Below are 18956 nucleotides of genomic sequence, written 5' to 3'. Positions count from 1 at the left end.
TGGGTAAGTGGGTGCTGTAAGAAGTTAAGGTCAGATCTGCCCAAAGGTGGCAAAACTTCAGTGTCATTGTATATGCATCTTTGATATCAGCATTTAACAAGCCCATGATCCTGTTTTCCCTTGTTGTACAGTCCACAAACTGGTTAAAATTAATGAGGGTAAGGGAACATGAAACAAGTCCCCAGAGTTTATGATGAAAATGTTGGGAAGGTCGGTGTTGATGTATGTGTGGTCATATATTATGTGATGTTGCTGGCCCAGGGGTTCTCAAAATTTTTTCTTGCCGTGCACCCTCCAGGAATTGAAATGTTTTAAAGTACTGCCTTTTTTTGGTTTAAATTTTGAAGTACTGAACGCTCAAGTAATCACATCTAAAAATGATATTCCTGTAAACCCCACCATCCCATACCTAGCCCAGTATTGCATTTGGGGATTTTAACAAGAGATTATGTGTAGGTTTTTTGTGTGGGTCTGTGTGTTTTAATTTTTCTTACATCTGCCAAATGTGTTTTTATTATATTTTTAAAGTAAGAACATTCGTTTGACTTGATATGGAATACAAAAATATAAAAGACTACTGCAAATGCTCTTACTTTTACAAGAATTATACATATGATGTCATCTTCTGCCTGGGGACGCTGCAAGCAATGGCTGGAGAGGGGTGATTTCGCTGCCCGCGCAGTGTAGTGTCCCTCGGGCAGTTTCCCTGCCCGCCCACCACACACAGCTGCCCCGTTCATTCTCAGTGGTCGGCTGGTAATGCTGCAAGCAGTAGCTGGAAGGGCCCGATTTCGCTGCTCTCGCAGTGTAGTGTCCCTCGGGCGGCTCCCGGCGGAAAGCGGTTTCACTGCCGGCCCACCACACATGGCTGCCCCATTCGTTCTCGGTGGGCAGCTGGTAATGCTGCTGGAGGGGAGCGATTTCGCTGCTTGCACAGTGTAGTGTACCTCAGGCGGCTCCCGGCAGCAAGCGGTTTCACTGCCTGACCACCACACATGGCAGCCCTGTTCGTTCTCGGTGGGCGGCTGGTAATGCTGCAAGTGGTGACCCGGTTGTGGCTGAATGGAGGCCATTGAGGGTGAACAGGGTGGCGGGGAGTAGCATTGTAGTGTGCATCGGATGGCTGCCTATTGAATGGGGGCGATTCACTACCCGCCTTTGGTCGCAACGTGTTCGTTCTCGGTGGGCAGTTGCTGCAGGCAGCATACTGTAGTGGAGGGGACTGTGAGGTGGGCTGGTGATAAACCGCCCCTCGATGCCCCCATTCATTCTCAATAGCAAGCCTGCTTCTACTGTTACGTACATAGCAGGATGTTGTCTCTTGTCAGTACATCAGACTTGTTGACGACTGGTGCCTTCCTGCTGTGATAGCGTGTACAGTGCTATGCAGAAGAGCTAATCTTAATCTTTTATCTTCACCTTTCAATAATGTCTCTGAAACACAAATCTGATGCAAGTGCTGGTGATACAGTAAAGAAGAGAAAAACCATCACCATTGAAAATAAAGTAGAAATAATAAAAAGGTCAGAGGGAGGTGAAACTCCATCATTCATTATCAGAGCACTTGGTTAAAGTCGGTCAACGATAGCATTTATTAAATTTATGTACCTGTTCAGACTTGCATACAAATTCAACTTAAGTACAAACCTACAGTCCCTATCTCGTACGTAACCTGGGGACTGCCCATACAAAGATTCCAAGATGGCCTGCACATGTTACTTTGACTTTTGAGCAAATCACACTTCTTGTGCAAATAAGCTTCCCAAAATGACTACTTGGACTTGTCAAATAAATAGTCATTTCTTTGTGTGCATCAAATAAATCTTTGTGTTATAGATCCTTAAAAAGCATTTTTTTACTTTTACATAGAACTGTAATGAAAGAAATGTGGTTTTGTTTCTGGTGAAACTATTTATGTATACATGGTCGTTCCTAACCCATTATAACATGTAAGAAAAACAGTTAAACAAATATTCCTGAACATATTGCAATTTACAAAATCATAAGTACTAATCAAGAACCTACAGAATTAAGAAAAAGGTTACCCTTTTGAGGGGTGGGCTGACGTTTTTCAGTGTATCAAGTAATTGGCTCAGCTCATTAGCAAAAAAGAGATCTTTTGGCTGTCAAATGGCTTTTATTCAGGACAATTACTGTTTAAAATCGTAATACTGGAGAAAATTTATTGACATTTAGGACTGGTTCCCATATTTTGCTTATGCTATTAAAATGCATTCAAATGCTTCTTTATTTGCTATAGTCGATCATCTTGTTTTCAAGTCAATTCTTTTGCTTGAGGAACTCTGGGAGATGTGCAGATTTTAATGTTCCAGTAGCCTGTTAAACAGGTACTCTTTCTTTCAGCCATCATAATATACTGTACCACACAATTTTTTCAAGTGAAACTAGTAAAACATTTAAAAGATAAAGCTGGGTAATCATGTGGCAAACACATTCCTGCTTGTATAACAGTAATCTTAATTAAATTGTACACATTATATGCAGATAAATATATTTACATCTAAATAATTTAACTAATGTTTGCTTCTAAGTGTATATATGTGAACAAATCATTTATCGATTCACTAATCCCCTAAAATATATCTTACTGCATGCAATCATTACATGAGAGTGCATAATACAACAGCTTTGTTGCCAGTGAAGTTTATTCTTCATATATATATTCTTGCGACTCTTCAGTTCCACGGGGTAAATGCTAACATTATTCAAAGTTATTGTCTGTTTTTACATGCATTTTTTATTACTCTTTAATTTAATATTGTTTTTTTGTATCAGTATACTGCTGCTGGATTATGTGAATTTCCCCTTGGGATTAATAAAGTATCTATCTATCTATCTATCTATCTATCTATTGTCAACATGGACTATATTATTATCTTTATAAGATCAACAGTTATACGCTCGCTCATAACACCTGCAGTGTACACCTGAGGGGGTGACAAACATCAGATGTCATTGTATTTTGGAATCATTAAAAAAATGTGTTTTTGTTAAAAAAATATTTATTTCTTGATGAGGGATTTATTTTTCTTTCAATAAACTTGTTTCAATTCATTCAGATTTTTTTCACTTTTTCAGTGCAAGATGACGGTTCTTCAGCAAACATTTTCTCTAACCCTTCTTACTAATTTTTACAAGGAGTGCCAGTAATAGTGGAAGGCAGTGTATACTTTTTGTGTCTTTTTCTTGGTTAACAATGAGAGTGTCTCTTCATTGCAGGCCAAGCTCTCTTACTGTATGTTCTCCCAACACCAAACCCCACCATTGGCTGCAAGTTGCTTCTTCTTCAGCTTTTTAAAATTAATTTGAGTCAAATGACAAAGGTTTAAATTCACATCTGTAGCCTTCTTGCTACAGTATCTCTGAGTGCCCAGGGTGCAAACTCGGGTCCTGCAGTCTTGGCCAGTCAAGCTAAATGATAACTCTGTTTCCTTAAGAGACTAATAGGGCTTTTGACAGTGAGTGGTTTTTTTTTTGCAGCAATCTCTTCATTTAGAATCTTCTGCATTTTCATACCTTAAAAAATGGGCAGGGGTTCAGTAAAGAAAAAGGTTACATACTGTAGTTGCCAAATGAATCGTATTTAATTATGTTTTAAAAATGGAAGTTTGTCTTTAAAATACCAAATATTGATATTTTCATTTGTGGTGTATACTTAAAATTTTGTGTTTTTTTTTTGCTTTACAGAATGGTCCGATTTCGGAGAAAAACATGCATCACTCTAACCATTTTAATGTCTTTAATATTTTTGATGATGATGGCATTGAAGACCTTAAGACCTGTTGAATCTCGGTTTGGAAATCCATTTGGACTAGGATTGTTTCCAGCTTTGCAAAGAGCAGAACCTGAATTTCATAAAACTAATGTTGAAGAGCATATAGAAAGAAGAAGTTCTAAGAACAACTTAACAAAAAGTATGACTTTAGACAACCAGCTGCGCAAAGTTTCTTTACCTAATTATAATTTGCACACATTTTACTATAGTTGGTATGGCAATCCAAAATTTGATGGCAAATATATTCACTGGAACCATCCTGTACTACCTCACTGGGACCCAAAAATTGCAACGAGTTTCCCCAGAGGAAAGCACAACCCTCCAGAAGACATTGGTTCAAATTTTTATCCATTATTGGGTCCTTACAGCTCAAGAGACCCTGCAGTCATAGAGGCACACATGCAGCAGTTACAAACAGCAGCCATTGGTAAGAATAATATATGTAGTTATCTTTTTAATGTTGTCTTGTGTTTTCATGAGATACAGTAATTACTAATATTTGGGAATTTATTACAAATATAAAAATATGAAATTTATAAAGCAAATGTTTAGAAATATTTTTAGCATAAAATATACTATAGAGCTAAAGCAAAATACATGGCATACATTGTTTCTTTTAATTTTGTGGAATAATTATTGCAATTCAAAGTGAATTATTGTAGCTGAATATAATTAATTGGAAATTGAATTTGTGAATTCAGATGGAAATGAAAATATTCAGGTAGAAATGTGTTGTAAGATGGAATGTTAAAAACAATCCTGTTATTTAAAAGATTTGTGACTAAAAACTTGGCTCAAACTATAAAATAATGATCATTAACTTTAAGCCTGGACATTCCATCATCCATAGCATGCAGTGATACATGTCTCCGTGTACTACTCTCTCCCTGTTAGTACTTTTTAAAATTAGAAAATTATTTTGTTTCTCTTTTCTTGGTTTATAATATCTGTTTGCTTTATGTTACAATATTAAACTTTTTTGCAGTAATAATTTATACAATATGTTTTTAGGTTTATTATTTGACAGATAGAAATATTAAATAATTACACTAATACAACATTATTTCCAAGTTGACAAAAAATAAAATTAATGAAGATACAGTGGCTCTTTGTGAATTGGAACTTTGTGGCACCAACCCAGAGCATAATGTTTAATGTATGTAATGCACACAACTATAGTTATATAATAATAACAATTTACATTTCACTAATAGTTTAGACATCAGTGGCTGCATGATATAACTAATAATACATAATTAATATGCAGTATAACCTCATAGTGAAGTGTGAGTCTTATGATGTCCAGTGAACAGCCATCTTATTAAAATTGTTTATAGTGTCTGTGACAATTTTGCAAGTGCAGCGGTGGTTTTGCTTCCAAAGTGGATATTTGGCTCTTTCTCTTATACTGAGTTTCACTTCTAGGTTTGAAAAGGGGAAATTTGTCTGATGTTGCACATAAAGGGCAGATACATGACAAAACCTAAATTGGTAAAAAGGTGTGCAGTATATAAATGCTCATGTGAAGTTATGAGTAATGTGCTGCGTAATGTGTAATTGTGATGTAATGTGACTTGATTTTGTTAAGCACTTTGAGCTTGTTTAAGAAGATAAATAAATTATTTGTATCATTATTATATCATGCCTTTAATGACCTCTTGGACACATCCATCAGCAGTGTGTCTGTCTGTGGAGAGAATTTCGACCTTGCCGAGAGGTTTTCTTACCTCAGCAGCAACATTCATGTCTCTAGTGATTCTTACTGTGAAGTCTGTACACGGATTGGGATAGCATGGGAGGGGCATTAGGTCACTGGAAAGGGGTGTGTGGTGCTCTGATATGTGTGCTAAAGAAAGAAGGTCCAAATCTTTAGAGTCCTAATGCTTCCTGTTTTGCTTATATGGTTGCGAGACATGAACGCTCTCCAGTAACCTAAGTTAAAGTGTCTCTTTAGAGAATTCTTGGGGTACCGCTAGTTTGACTTTATGTGATGGGTCTTGCAAAGCGCTCTACCAGTGGATACTTCCCAACCTGACCTGACCTTATTGGATCCTATGTCATATTTTAATGTGTGTGATGCATCATTTTAGATACTGTTGAAGAATACTGAATTACTTAAAAATGTAGGAAAGCGTCCAAGGGATTTAGCACTAGAGTCAGTATTCAGTCCATATTTTGTGACCACTAAGGGGCATGCCAGACCCCTAGGCCTCAGACACAATGCGAGCAACAGTCCTGGAATCAAATAACAGTTCATGTCTACATTTTGTCATTTATTACTAAAACATGGAAAAGTTTCTGTTTTAACAATGTTTTTACATAGATTGTTGTAACACAAAACACACATCAAATTATTTCCCCTTACAATTCTGGGTAGCTCACTCCCAGATAATCAATCAAGGCAGGAGCTGGGGGAACTTCTTGCCCATTGTGAGGCGGTGGGGGGATGATATAGTTTGCTGCTTGGGCTTATCAACACATTTAGAAGACAAAAGAGGCTGACAGAGAGGTGTGAAGGGGGATTTAAGGTGGGCCGGATTTACGAGTTTTTTTTGTTGGCTCTGGTAATTCTAGTGTTAATTATACATTCAAAGTCACAGTTGGAGTCACAATTTCAATTCCTTTACTTTTCTCCTCCTGTACTCCCCTCCAGAGAATGTTGTCCACCTCCTCCCGTCTTTCACTCCCAACTCTCCTTAGGAAGATGAAGCACTACATTTTTAACCTGGACCCTGGAGTGCTTCTGGAGCAACAAGATTGTCTTCTGAAAGCACTTCCAGGTCAGATGGGACCTCTCCTTGACAATGAGCCTGACCCTAGCATCTCCCTCTAGTGGCACCCACAGACCCCAACAGTGCTGCTCACCACAACTACAACTCCGATTCAACCCTGTGGGTGTCCAAATGGGAATCATGTCAGAGGGATGCTGCTACCAAGTGCACTGGGAGAATAGTTGACTTTGTGAGGCAAATTCCCTCTGTCCTTCCATTCCACTGGCTCAAACTCACCCCCAACTCCTGAGTTTGACACTCTGCTGTAAAGGATCTTCAGTGACTTTAATTTTAAATGTTTGTTATGATATTTGGCTTCATGCTTAGACGTCGCTGCTCTTATTTTTCTTTCAGCTGTGTCACTTTATCGAGCAGTTTTTCACAATAAAGACACGAAACCCCAATAATTTCTCGGAGATTACCACATTGTTTCCTTAACCAGCTTAAACAGTGGGATTTGCTTTTTGTGTTTATTAAAAAATACAAAACATTAAAAAAACTAGGGGGCTCTGCCCCTGCTTCGCTCGCCCACCCCTATGTTTGGTTTACCAGATATACAATACAATACAATTTATTTTTTGTATAGCTCAAAATCATACAAGAAATGCCGCAATGGGCTTTAACAGGCCCTGCCTCCTGACAGCCCCCCAGCCTTGACCCTCTAAGAAGACCAGAAAAAACTCCCCAAAAAAACCCTTGTAGGGAAAAGATCAAAGAAACCTTGGGAAAGGGAGTTCAAAGAGAGACCCCTTTCCAGGTAGGTTGGGCATGCAGTGGGTGTCAAAAAGAAGGGGGTCAATACAGTACAATACATAGAACAGAATAAATCCTCAATACAGTATAAAAATACAAATTCTAGAAGTACGGAGTAGAATTTCACATGAGATGATATCACATAATATGATTTGGATTTCTTTAAGTCCTTGAGACCTCATTCATCAAGCTGCCTCCCCCATTTTGTCATTCCACATCTGAAATAGCGCTAATCTGATTGTCTCGCGTGATGTTGTAAAAACAATACTTGTCCTTTATTTACGGCCCAGGGGGTGGTTAAATTCTTTCTTGCCAGACTATAACGATGCGCGTGTTGTCTTGGGGGGCTGCTGTCATGCTGCCCTTCGATCTTTTTAACACTAGAATTACCAGAGCCTACGAAAAAACTCGTAAATCCGTCCCACCTTAAATTGCTTCTTAAAACCGTTCTCACCTCTCCGCCAGCGTCTTTTGTTAATCTAAGTGTGCTGATAAAAGAAAAGCTGCAAGTAGCCGGCTATTCCATCCCCCCACCGACTTAGAACATGCACAAACTTCTCCCAACTCATGCCTTGATTGATTTTCTGGGAGTGAAGTGGAGTTTTAGAGTGGAAATAATAGATCGTTGTTTGGAACACATGCATTTCATGTCTGTTCCGTTTCTACAGTAATCTGTGTAAACACATTGTTAAAACAGAAGCGTTTTTTTATATTCTACTAGTAGATGACAAAATGTAGGCATAAACTATATACTGTAATGTATGAAGCCTGAAGTCCAAATATCAAAGAAATATTTTCACAGAAGGTACAAACCTAACACAATTGCGCTTTTAAACTGCTGACACTTTAGTATGCAAGCAATGGTATGTGCATTCTTGCTCTGATGTAGAAGGGAGCTGAGTTTACCTCTGTTACAGCGCGTATGTGAAAACTGCAGTGTCAAACTAACTAAAAAAAAAAAAACAAAGCTAACCTTTACAAGAATCATAAATTACACCGGCTGTTACAGACTGAAATTAAATGTATGTTTTTATTCTAAAATAGTAAGACTAAGAGCAGTTTACTTCTCTAAAAGAAGTGGTGCAGGATCGAACTTGGTACCTTCTGAGTCCCAGTCGGCTGCTGATTCTATTACGCCACGGAGACAGTCATAATAAATGGCTGTCAATGTCTCATGTTAAGGCGCCTTTTTGTTTCTGCAGTTATATTTTTGAATAAAAGCGCAATTGTTGTGTTAGATTTGTACCTTCTGTGAAAATATTTCTTTGATATTTGGACTTCAGGATTCATACATTATATAGTTTATGCCTACATGTTGTCCTCTACTAGCAGAATATAAAAAACGTTTCTGTTTTAACAATGTGTTTACACAGATTACTGTAGAAACGGAACAGACATGAAATGCGTGTGTTCCAAACAACGATCTATTATTTCCATTCTAAAACTCCACTTCACTCCCAGAAAATCAATCAAGGCATGAGTTGGGAGAAGTTTGTGCACGTTCTAAGTCGGTGGGGGGATGGAATAGCCGGCTACTTGCAGCCTGATTTTATCAGCACATTTAGATGACAAAAGACGCTGGTGGAGAGCTGTGAACGATTTTAAGAAGCCATTTAAGGTGGGACGGATTTAAGAGTTTTTTCGTAGGCTCTGGTAATTCTAGTGTTAAAGCCTGTCCAGCCGCTGTCTTTTTTGCTACTTTGTGTCTCTGCTGCTCGAGTTGTGATCGCTTCTCCATGATCATAAATATACACCTGACCAAATTGTGTTTTCTTTGAAATTTAAACTTGTCGTTGCTTTAACTCTTGCGGGTCCAGAGATTGTCATAGCGTATGCTCCATTATTGTGTGAATCTACATTTTGTGCATTGAATGATCCAAATGCGAAAAGACTTTGTTCTCTGCTCTTTGCCTTTTATTTCTGATCTTGTTTTGTCCTGCTATTTTTTCAATTACACCTGGTCCTGATGATTAATTTTTTTTTTTTTACGCTAATGCGATCTTTTATTCGTCAACGTTTCATTTATAACGTATTATCTTTTGCAAACTTTATATGCACTGAAACACTTGTATCTGTGTGTGCTGCTTCCCTTTACACTACTTAATTTTTTTTTTTTTTTTTTGCCCATTCTCTTTTATCTCGCGGTTCTTTTGTCTTTCATGATCTTAATGTGAAGATCACGTATCGTCTCCTAGTCATTCATTCCACAAGATTTTTTTTTTAAATAGAGAGACTTGTCTTAAGTTTCCCATACCAATATTACATTTGAGTCTAACTTCAATAAACATTTGTATTCAAAGATTGCATGCAGCCTGTGTAACCTGATTGAGGCAGCAGTGTTTTTTTTATTATTTAATCCAAAGTAATATTGGGTATTTTTGCTTCTTAATATTAATTAATGTTTTCTGTGTTAATTTATATACTTTATTACTTTCAGGGGTCCTTTCCTTATCCTGGTACCCACCTGACATGAAAGATGATGCTGGCGAACCCACTGATGAGCTGGTGCCAGCAGTTTTGGATATTGCACATAAATATCAAGTTAAGGTATTGCTATTTCATACCTTTTTATTTACCTACTGTATGAGAATTTGTATGTAATAATGTCCATTATTAATTTATTTAACTATGAAAGCATAGTTTAGTAAAATTAATGTATTGTTGACTTTATATTACATATTTAACTATTATATAATTATGTTATTATGAAAATAAAATTATTATTTATGTTTCTTTATATGGTGTGGACGCTAGAGGTCGCTGTTGCCCCCTTTAAACCCAACAGACAGACGCTCAGTACACGGGGTAAAAGCATTGAGAAGTATTTTTATTTCTTCTCTTCTCAAAAACAGTGCCCTAAGCACCACAGCCACAATAAACAGGTAAATAAACAGAATCAACACAATTCTCTCTCTCTGTGTTTTCTCCTCAACACCACCCAGCAAGCTTTGTCCACTTCCTCCCGACTCTGGCTCATTTGCTGGGTTCCCAATAGTCCATTAAATAGTGCCCAACCCAGAAGTGCTTCTGTCCTTCCATCCATGTGACTTGCCAGCACTTCTGACTTTGTCCCTGTGACTGGGTAGTACAACTCCAATGAAGTTGGGACGTTGTGTAAAACGTAAATAAAAACAATACAATGATTTGCATATCTTTTTCAACCTATATTTAATTGAATACACTACAAAGACAAGATATCGAATGTTCAAACTGATAAACTTTATTGTTGTTTTGCAAATCTTCACTCATTTTGAATTTGATGCCTGCAATACATTCCAAAAACCTGGGACAGGGGCATGTTTACCACTGTGTTGTATCACCTTTCCTTTTAACAACACTCAATAAGCGTTTGGGAACTGAGGACACTAATTGTTGAAGCTGTGTAGGTGGGATTCTTTCCCATTCTTGCTTTAGGTACAACTTCAGTTGCTCAACAGTCCAGGGTCTCCGTTGTCGTATTTTGCGCTTCATAATGTGCCACACATTTTCAATGGGAGACATGTCTGGACTGCAGACAGGCCAGTCTAGTACCTGCACTCTTTTACTATGAAGCCACGCTGTTGTAATACATGCAGAATGTGTCTTCGCATTGTCCTGCTGAAATAAGCAGGGACGTCCCTGAAAAATACGTTGCTTGGATGGCAGCATATGTTGCTCCAAAACCTGTATGTACCTTTCAGCATTAATGGTGCCTTCACAGATATGCAAGTTACCCATGCCATGGGCACTAACACACCCCCATACTATCACAGATGCTGTCTTTTGAACTTTGCTCTGATAACAATCCGGGTGGTCCTTTTCCTCTTTGGCCCAGAGGACACGACATCCATGATTTCCAAAAACAGTTTGAAATGTGGACTCTTCAGACCACAGTACACTTTTCCACTTTTCATCAGTCCATCTCAGATGAGCTCGGGCCCAGAGAAGCTGGCGGTGTTTCTGGGTGTTGCTGATATATGGCTTTGCATGGTAGAGTTTTCTGAAGTATTCCTGAGCCCACGTGGTAATATCCTTTACAGAATGATGTCGCTTTTTAATGCAGTGCCGCTTGAGGGATCGAAGGTCACGGGCATCCAGTGTTGGTATTCGGCCTTGCTGCTTACATGCAGAGATTTCTCCAGATTTTCTGAATCTTTTGATGATATTATGGACAGTAGATGATGAAATCACTAGATTCCTTGCAATTGTACGGTGAGAAACTTTGTTCTTAAACTGCTGGACTATTTGCCCACGCAGTTGTTCACAAAGTGTGAACCTCGCCCCATCCTTGCTTGTGAATGACTGAGCCTTTTGGGGATGCTCCTTTTATACCCATTCATGACAAACACCTGTTTCCAATTAACCTGTTCACCTGTGGAATGTTCAAAACAGGTGTTTTTTGAACATTCCTCAACTTTGCAGTCTTTTGCTGCCCCTGTCCCAGCTTTTTTGGAACGTGTTGCAGGCATCAAATTCAAAATGAGTGAAGATTTGCAAAACAACAATAAAGTTTATCAGTTTGAACATTAGATATCTTGTCTTCGTAGTGTATTCAATTGAATACAGGTTGAAAAGGATTTGCAAATCATTGTACTCTGTTTTTATTTACGTTTTACACAACGTCCCAACTTCATTGGAATTGGGGTTGTACTTCTGGGCTATGGATGAGACATGACTCCTCAGGTTCTCTTGCAGCGGCACCCATGGTACCCAGCAGGGCTGTGATATTAAACTACATGTCCCATAGTGCCCTGCGGGAATCCGGGGCACCACTGCAGTCCAGGGAAGCTGCCATCTAGCATCTTGGGGGAGGGGGTGTTGTAGAAAAGCTGCCTTCCCCCATCCTTCCATCACAGGGACATCCCGACTGAGTTGAGCTGCCAGCCGTCTGGTACAATGATAGATCAAGTAGTTGGTTCTGGCCTTTTTCTGGAAATCCTGAGTCTCTCTCTCCTTTCAATAACTTGGTCCTTCTTTAAGTGCATATGTCACAGAGTAATGGATCATTCATTTTATCAATAAGTGACCATATGCTGCTCTGCTGATGGGGAGCTGGGTGGCTGGTGTTGTGGGGATCTTTTCAGTCTTTTATCTCAGTTTTCTAACTTTCTGGTCAGGCCATTTGGCGTCTACCCTCTGATGTGGCTGTCATGGCACCTGTGTATGTTTATTTATTTATTTATTTTTGGCTAACACTGGTACATAGTCTCTCTGCTGTCTTTTTGTTTTTAAAATTAATTTTAATCATTTCCCTTTTTTATTTATTTCAATACAAATTTGGCAAACAAAGAGTAATCCAATCCTTTCACTTATTTTAAGGTATGCTATTTCATTCTTCATATAACACTTTATAGCAGACACTAACAATATGTTAAACAATCTGAGAGGGTAATCAAGGGGTGGAAGCTGATGGCCTTTTTGTAGATGTGTTCATTCATTGATGAATTTTGTGTTAGGAAGCCTTTCAGTGATTGGATCAAGTAATATTTTGAAGAATATTAGGTGAAACAATTTGCTTTTGTATCCCTTACATTCCAGTAGGTCAATGGTAGTACCAGAAATGATGTTGACAATTAAAGGAAGAAATAGTTGTTATGTGGTCTTTGCCTTTCATTGAAAATGCCATAAAGCATTAGAAATTTTCTTTGAGCCTTAATTGTTTGGCTGATAGCTAAGTTGTTCCAGTATCTCATCCAGGCATTTTTAAAAGCTAACACATCTTTGGTTTCAGGTATATTCCTTAAAAGTTTAAGTGAAGAAATGGTTCCTTCCCCCTCTTTCCCAATTTCTTAATATATACACAATAAATTGCTTTACTGCAAACATTTGCTGCGTTGTTGCCATTAAAAGAATTTCAAAGAGTGGCCATTAAAAGAATTTCTAAGAGTGGCATTACTCCCTGTGTGTCAGAGTAAGGTATGCTGCTAGTTCATAGTTGCACTTGAATGAGTTGTTGTGAATTAATTTTATGCAGAATGATAAGCATGATGGTGTTTCAAGTATTGCTTTATATTTAATTTTTGTTTTATCATATAGTGTAACTTTCAGGCTCTGTGTAACCAGCAGCCTTTTACAGAAGCTCTGTGTTTCTCACTGTTTTCCCAAATATCTCCTGAAGATAATATAGATAGATCGATTGATCTATCCATTTAATCACTTATTTATTGTTTTCACACATTGCCCGAGGATAAGAGTGTTGTCTCATTATCAACTCCTTAATCTTTATTATATTTATAAATAATGTTTCTTTTTACCTGCATATATCCTGAATGTCTCAAGTGTGCCTCCACATAGTTCTACCATGCTTAGAGTTTTCAGTGTCAGAATTGATGTCTTTAATGTAATTACATAATACGGTGGCCCTTGCAGGAATTTCTTTGTGTGAAGAAAGTCTTTTTCTCCTGTTCATTACTCCGCTCACAGAATAAGTAACAGCTATTTTCAGTAGGTTCTAGCTGAAAATTAATCTTTCCTGCAGAATAAAATCAATCATGTCTTTTTCTTTCAAAATAGTCTAATAAATTTGTTTGTCTGAATCTTCATTTTTTTAAACCCATGCTGGCTGCATTTAATATACTGTTTTACAGTGCCAATAAAAATATTTACCCCTTCACAATTTATTGAATCACAGTGGAGACATTGAGTATTAAGACATTAACTCCTTTCAAAGTTTTATTTGAATCTTAAAATTTGTAAAACCCTACAAATTAAATAAACCACTTTTAGGTATTTTGGAATTAGAATAACATTTTTATTTATACGGAGGGTGTTGTTTAAATACTGAAGTGTTAAGAGCAGTGATTTTAGTGCTTAATCAGTGCTTATTAATGCATTCTCTTGGCTGAAGCTCTGTACTACGTTTCAAGTTTTCAAGTCACATTACAATGATTTCACGTCTAGGCCAACCTATTATATAAAGTTTAATTTACATTACCTCACTGTCCTGCCATAGCCAACCCTGTTCTGATTCATGATTAACAGTAAGCTCCTTTATCTACATCCAAGTGTGTGTTGCCAGCACCTGCTTTGTGAATGTTTTTTTATGTGGCCCTTGATAGCGCATAATATTGATAGAGATGCACTTCTCTTTCACATCTGCCATGTGCATCATATACTTATGTAATTAATATTTGACTTCTCGAGGTAGTCCCTGTAGATGGTGCCAGAAAATCAGATTCAAATACCAGTGTTGAACTCTTCCCTAGTTGTTTATGTAATGTAACTGAGAAGTTTCAAACTATTTTTTTTTGTTTTATTAAATAAGTGGATATTAGTGAACTGTACAAAAATCATCTTTTTAATTTGTATTTTACTTGGAAACAATTACATTTTTATTTTTGCAATTTTATTTTTTTTTATTTCACAGGTCACTTTTCACATTGAACCCTACCAAGGTCGTAATGATCTCACCATGCGAAACAATATTCAGTACATTATAGACAAGTGAGTTGTGAACTGTGAATATTACTCTTTTCTTTTAGAAGTTGCATTTTACATAAAGTATATCAAGCTTGAAGTTCATTATGTGTCTTTTAAACAGTGACTTTACTTTTAAAGCATCCATTTGTTTATTTTTCATAAGTATTTGTTGGCATTTTCCATATTATTTTTATCAGCATTTCACCCAAGTTTTCTTCATATACAGTTCAATGTAAAAGTTTGAACACCCTTGGCCAGTTTAACAGATTGAAATTTAAAACACATTAGAAAAAAAAAACCACAAACCTACTAAATACAACTTCAAGAGCAAACAAACTAAAACAATTGCGTTTTTAATGAAAATGCTCTTGTACAGTTATGATTTATTTGAACTGAAAAATAAAAAAAAATGTAACATTTGCCAAAGTTTTTCAGTTGTAAGGTCTCACATTGTTAGTCTGGTCAAGAAGTAAATTTTGGCTGATTACAATTTCAAAGCCTAATAAATTCTTCACTTTTTCAAACATTGTACAACATTCAACAACTTCTTCTAAGCAACTGAATGAGGATCTGAAAATGAAACTGATGCCTAAAAAGTAGGGGGTGGCTATGAAAAAATATCAAAGCACATCCAGCTAGCAATTTCCACAGTCCAAAATGTAGTTAAGAAATGGCAGTTAAAGGGAAATGTGGGGGACAGCATAAAATCTGGAAGACCAAGAAAAATGACAGATGGAAGAGCTTGTATACTGTGCAGGAGGGCAATGTAAAATCTCCATCCCCAACCTGCAGGCATGTTTAACTATACTGTGCAGCCTCACTTACACAATGAACAATTTCTTTGCTTAAACAAAACCTGCTCATAGATAAAGTTAAAATCAAACAATTAGTTTGCTTCAGTGACAGACACACAAACATGCTGTCAGTTTAGCTGTCTCTAAATTCTTAGTAAATAGTAAACACAGATAAAAGTTTGGGGCACAAAAGTTGACCCCATTTAATGACCAATGTTGACGGGTTAAAAAATAGGAAAACTCCACCACTAGTGACAATTTTTGCCTCTTCAGGCTGGTATTGAGATGTCTTTCTTGGAGAGCTGTGCTTCAATTAGTCGCCTGGTCGTGAATGACATCCAATGTCCAGTGGCAATGCTATTTGAGGCGAGGTAGGCAGAAAGGGGAGGAGTTGGAGATGCAAAACAGAAAGTGACATCAGTAGTTCTCTGGCGTGATCTCTACTCTTCGACAAACGGACAAAAGTTGTGTTGAATGGTGTCTTGATTTTTTTTTTTTTTTACTGTATGTTTCTTTGCCTCCCTTGCAGGTATGGAGGACATCCTGCATTCTATAAATATAAAACGAGGACTGGATCTCTTCTCCCACTGTTTTATATCTATGACTCTTATCTTGTCAGCCCTGAAACATGGGGAAACCTTTTAAAAGAATCTGGGCATAACACCATTAGGAATACTAAATATGATGGAATCTTTATTGGTCTTTTAGTAGAGGAAAAGCATAAACATGATATTTTAGCAGCAGGGTTTGATGGCATGTATACATACTTTGCTACAAATGGATTTTCTTATGGCTCATCGTATCGCAATTGGAAATCAATCAAAGCTTTTTGTGAAAGCAACAACTTGATATTCATTCCTAGTGTGGGTCCAGGCTACGTAGACACCAGCATTCGTCCTTGGAATATTCAGAACAGTAGAAACCGCATAAATGGAAAATACTATGAAACTGCACTGAGTGCTGCCTTACAGGTTAGGGCAGATATTATTTCAATAACCTCCTTTAATGAATGGCATGAAGGGACTCAGATCGAAATGGCAATTCCTAAAACTGCAGGAGAAATTACTTACCTGGATTACCTTCCTCAAAAGTCAAGTATCTATTTGGACATTACCCGCAAATGGGCAGAAAAATTTAACACAGAGAGGGAAAAATGGCTTGTGTGAAAATAACATTGTTCTTTTGTCTCATTTATTTTTAACAAAATAGCATGAATCAAAAAATGATAATTATTTAAAAAATTAAAAAGTAGTAAATTTGATTTTTTTTCCCTTGGACAATAAAAGAATGTACATATCTATTGTGTTTACTCAAAATAAAAACTTGTTTATAGCATTATAAATGTATCCACTATTGGAAATAAAGTAAATTGTTCCTTGGCAAGCAATTTTTTTAATGTTGTAATAAAAAGAAATCCTTCATTATGATTCTTCCCATAGATAAAAAAAGTAGTATCATGTTTCAGCATGACTACATAGGTTTATTGAGAATCCTTTTTATTGTAGATACTTGTTCAAATAAATTGGATTAAGCAGATTTGAAAAAGTCATCCCATAAACTAATCACAAAATCATATTCCAAAGATTAACCTCCTTTGTTACAAAGCAGGTGAGAATGAATGGCAAAAAAAAAAATCACTTTTGTATGTAACTTATTAATATAACCGTAATTATTAAAAGTAAAAATTAATTTATCTTTGTGAAGCTCTTCAAAGTAACTTGGATTCTAATATTTTAGTTTTGAGTTTTTTTTTTTTTTTTTTTTATACACTTGCCATCATTTTAACATGACTATATTTGCATTTGTATAAACTGTAATTTTTATTTGTTAAACATTTTGGAGAATGTTGTTGTTTACATTATTCATATATTTTTTTAAGTGTTATTTTGGGGAAGAAATAAACTTTACAAATCCACATGCTTGCCTTGTTTTCTTTGCTTCAACCATAAAATGTGTATCTAATTAATATATTTGCAAAATAAGTATGCTTTTGCATTATCAAGCCCTCCAAAGTCCATATTTATGATCTATCTATACCCTCTGGATTAAACGGCTGTCATGGCAGAAAGGACTATTCACTTTGAGTAGTCAGCATCAAGATTTTGCCATAAGTAAATTTCTTAGTCGTGATTGATAGAACTGCATAGGGTATCTTTTAACACATCCTAAAATAAAAACATACAAAAAGCTGGTCATATAACAGTTGATTTTGTTTCTGATGGATATACTGTAACTTACAAGTAGAGTGCTTTTTTAAGAGGTGTGCAAGACTTGAAGGAAATGGCCAGATGATCATTTCAGATTTGAATATGAAAAAATCAGAAGTGGTCTCCCCCAGACTTTCTCGTATACTCAGATATGGGAATGGATAGTTGAGGAGTAAACTGCAAGAAAATGATATTTTGATATTATGTACATTAAAGAACCAACAACAATAAATAAAATTAGTAATGTATTGAACAATTGTAAAAGTAAAACTGAATAAATCAGACTAAAAGGTAAAGTACCAATTCCGGTTAGCACCAATTCCGGTTAGCGAAAATAATCCAAAAACTGATAGAAATCTATGTTTTGTACCTTTTACTTGTATGCAAAGTTTTCATGACCTAAGTGAAAGCGTACTCAAGTTATTGTGTTTACATACAGATACACAGACAGACACACGGACATAATTCCAAAAATGGTATTTTCGGACTCGGGGAGGTCTAAAACGTGGAGATTCATTAAAATCTCAACATCAGATTTTTGGACAATTACAATACTTTCTCTATACTTCATATAATGAAGTGAATGGTCAGAGTTTCGGTGTGGGCTAAATTTTGTTAACTCTATAAAGCTTTTGGTGTAGATAATTCTGGTAAAGCAGGCCCTTGAAATGTTCTTTTTTAGACCTCATTTTAAAGGAATTTTAGTTTCCCATAGAGCCAACTGTTAGCAGTGCACAACACTGGCTACTAAGATGGAACTTAAGGACAAGCACTAGGACTGTAAGATTTGTGATGTATCTTGATAGGGTAACAAAAATACAAAATGAACATAACTTCATCATTATTAGAAACTGAATTAATGCCTTTATTTGGCAAATCGTATTGGGTTACTCACAACTGTTTACAGATATTTTCTTTTCAGTTGCAGCACAAGCAGGTTAAGAGAATCAGTGGTAGGAATTAAACTGATACATAATGCACCCATAAATTGACTGTTAACTCAAATGTTAAGTGAGGAAAAATACAAATAGCTCATTAGAAAGCTCTTCCAAAGTGAGAAATGAACTGTAGAACTATTGTAGGTGATTTTTGAAGCAAAGACTTGCACTTGAAATAGTGGAGTAAAAATATGTGAATTAATTTTATACAGCCAGGTTCCCAATAACAAAGTTTTATAGAGGGTTCTAAATTTACACTTTGAGTCTTCTGCAGATTTATTTTTAGACATCATTTAACA

General features: G+C 36.5%; 1 protein-coding gene across 4 annotated transcripts in view; it reads left to right on the top strand.

The window, feature by feature from the left end:
• The window catches only part of manea (mannosidase, endo-alpha), a 46268-nt gene extending 28839 nt beyond the window's left edge, over nt 1–17429 (top strand). For all 4 annotated transcript variants that reach the window (XM_039747969.1, XM_039747972.1, XM_039747973.1 and 1 more), the window contains exons 3-6: nt 3709–4223; nt 9758–9867; nt 14666–14742; nt 16042–17429. In XM_039747969.1, coding sequence (XP_039603903.1) covers nt 3710–4223; nt 9758–9867; nt 14666–14742; nt 16042–16678 — 1338 coding nt within the window. In that variant the 5' untranslated portion in view covers nt 3709 and the 3' untranslated portion in view covers nt 16679–17429. The remainder of the gene's footprint in view (nt 1–3708; nt 4224–9757; nt 9868–14665; nt 14743–16041) is intronic.
• Nucleotides 17430–18956: the final 1527 nt, after the last annotated feature.

Source organism: Polypterus senegalus, chromosome 3, assembly GCF_016835505.1.
Source record: "Polypterus senegalus isolate Bchr_013 chromosome 3, ASM1683550v1, whole genome shotgun sequence".
NCBI classification, from domain to species: Eukaryota; Metazoa; Chordata; class Cladistia; order Polypteriformes; family Polypteridae; genus Polypterus; species Polypterus senegalus.
The sequence above is the reverse complement of the archived record's forward strand: the minus strand, read 5'-3'. Positions and strand labels throughout refer to the sequence as shown.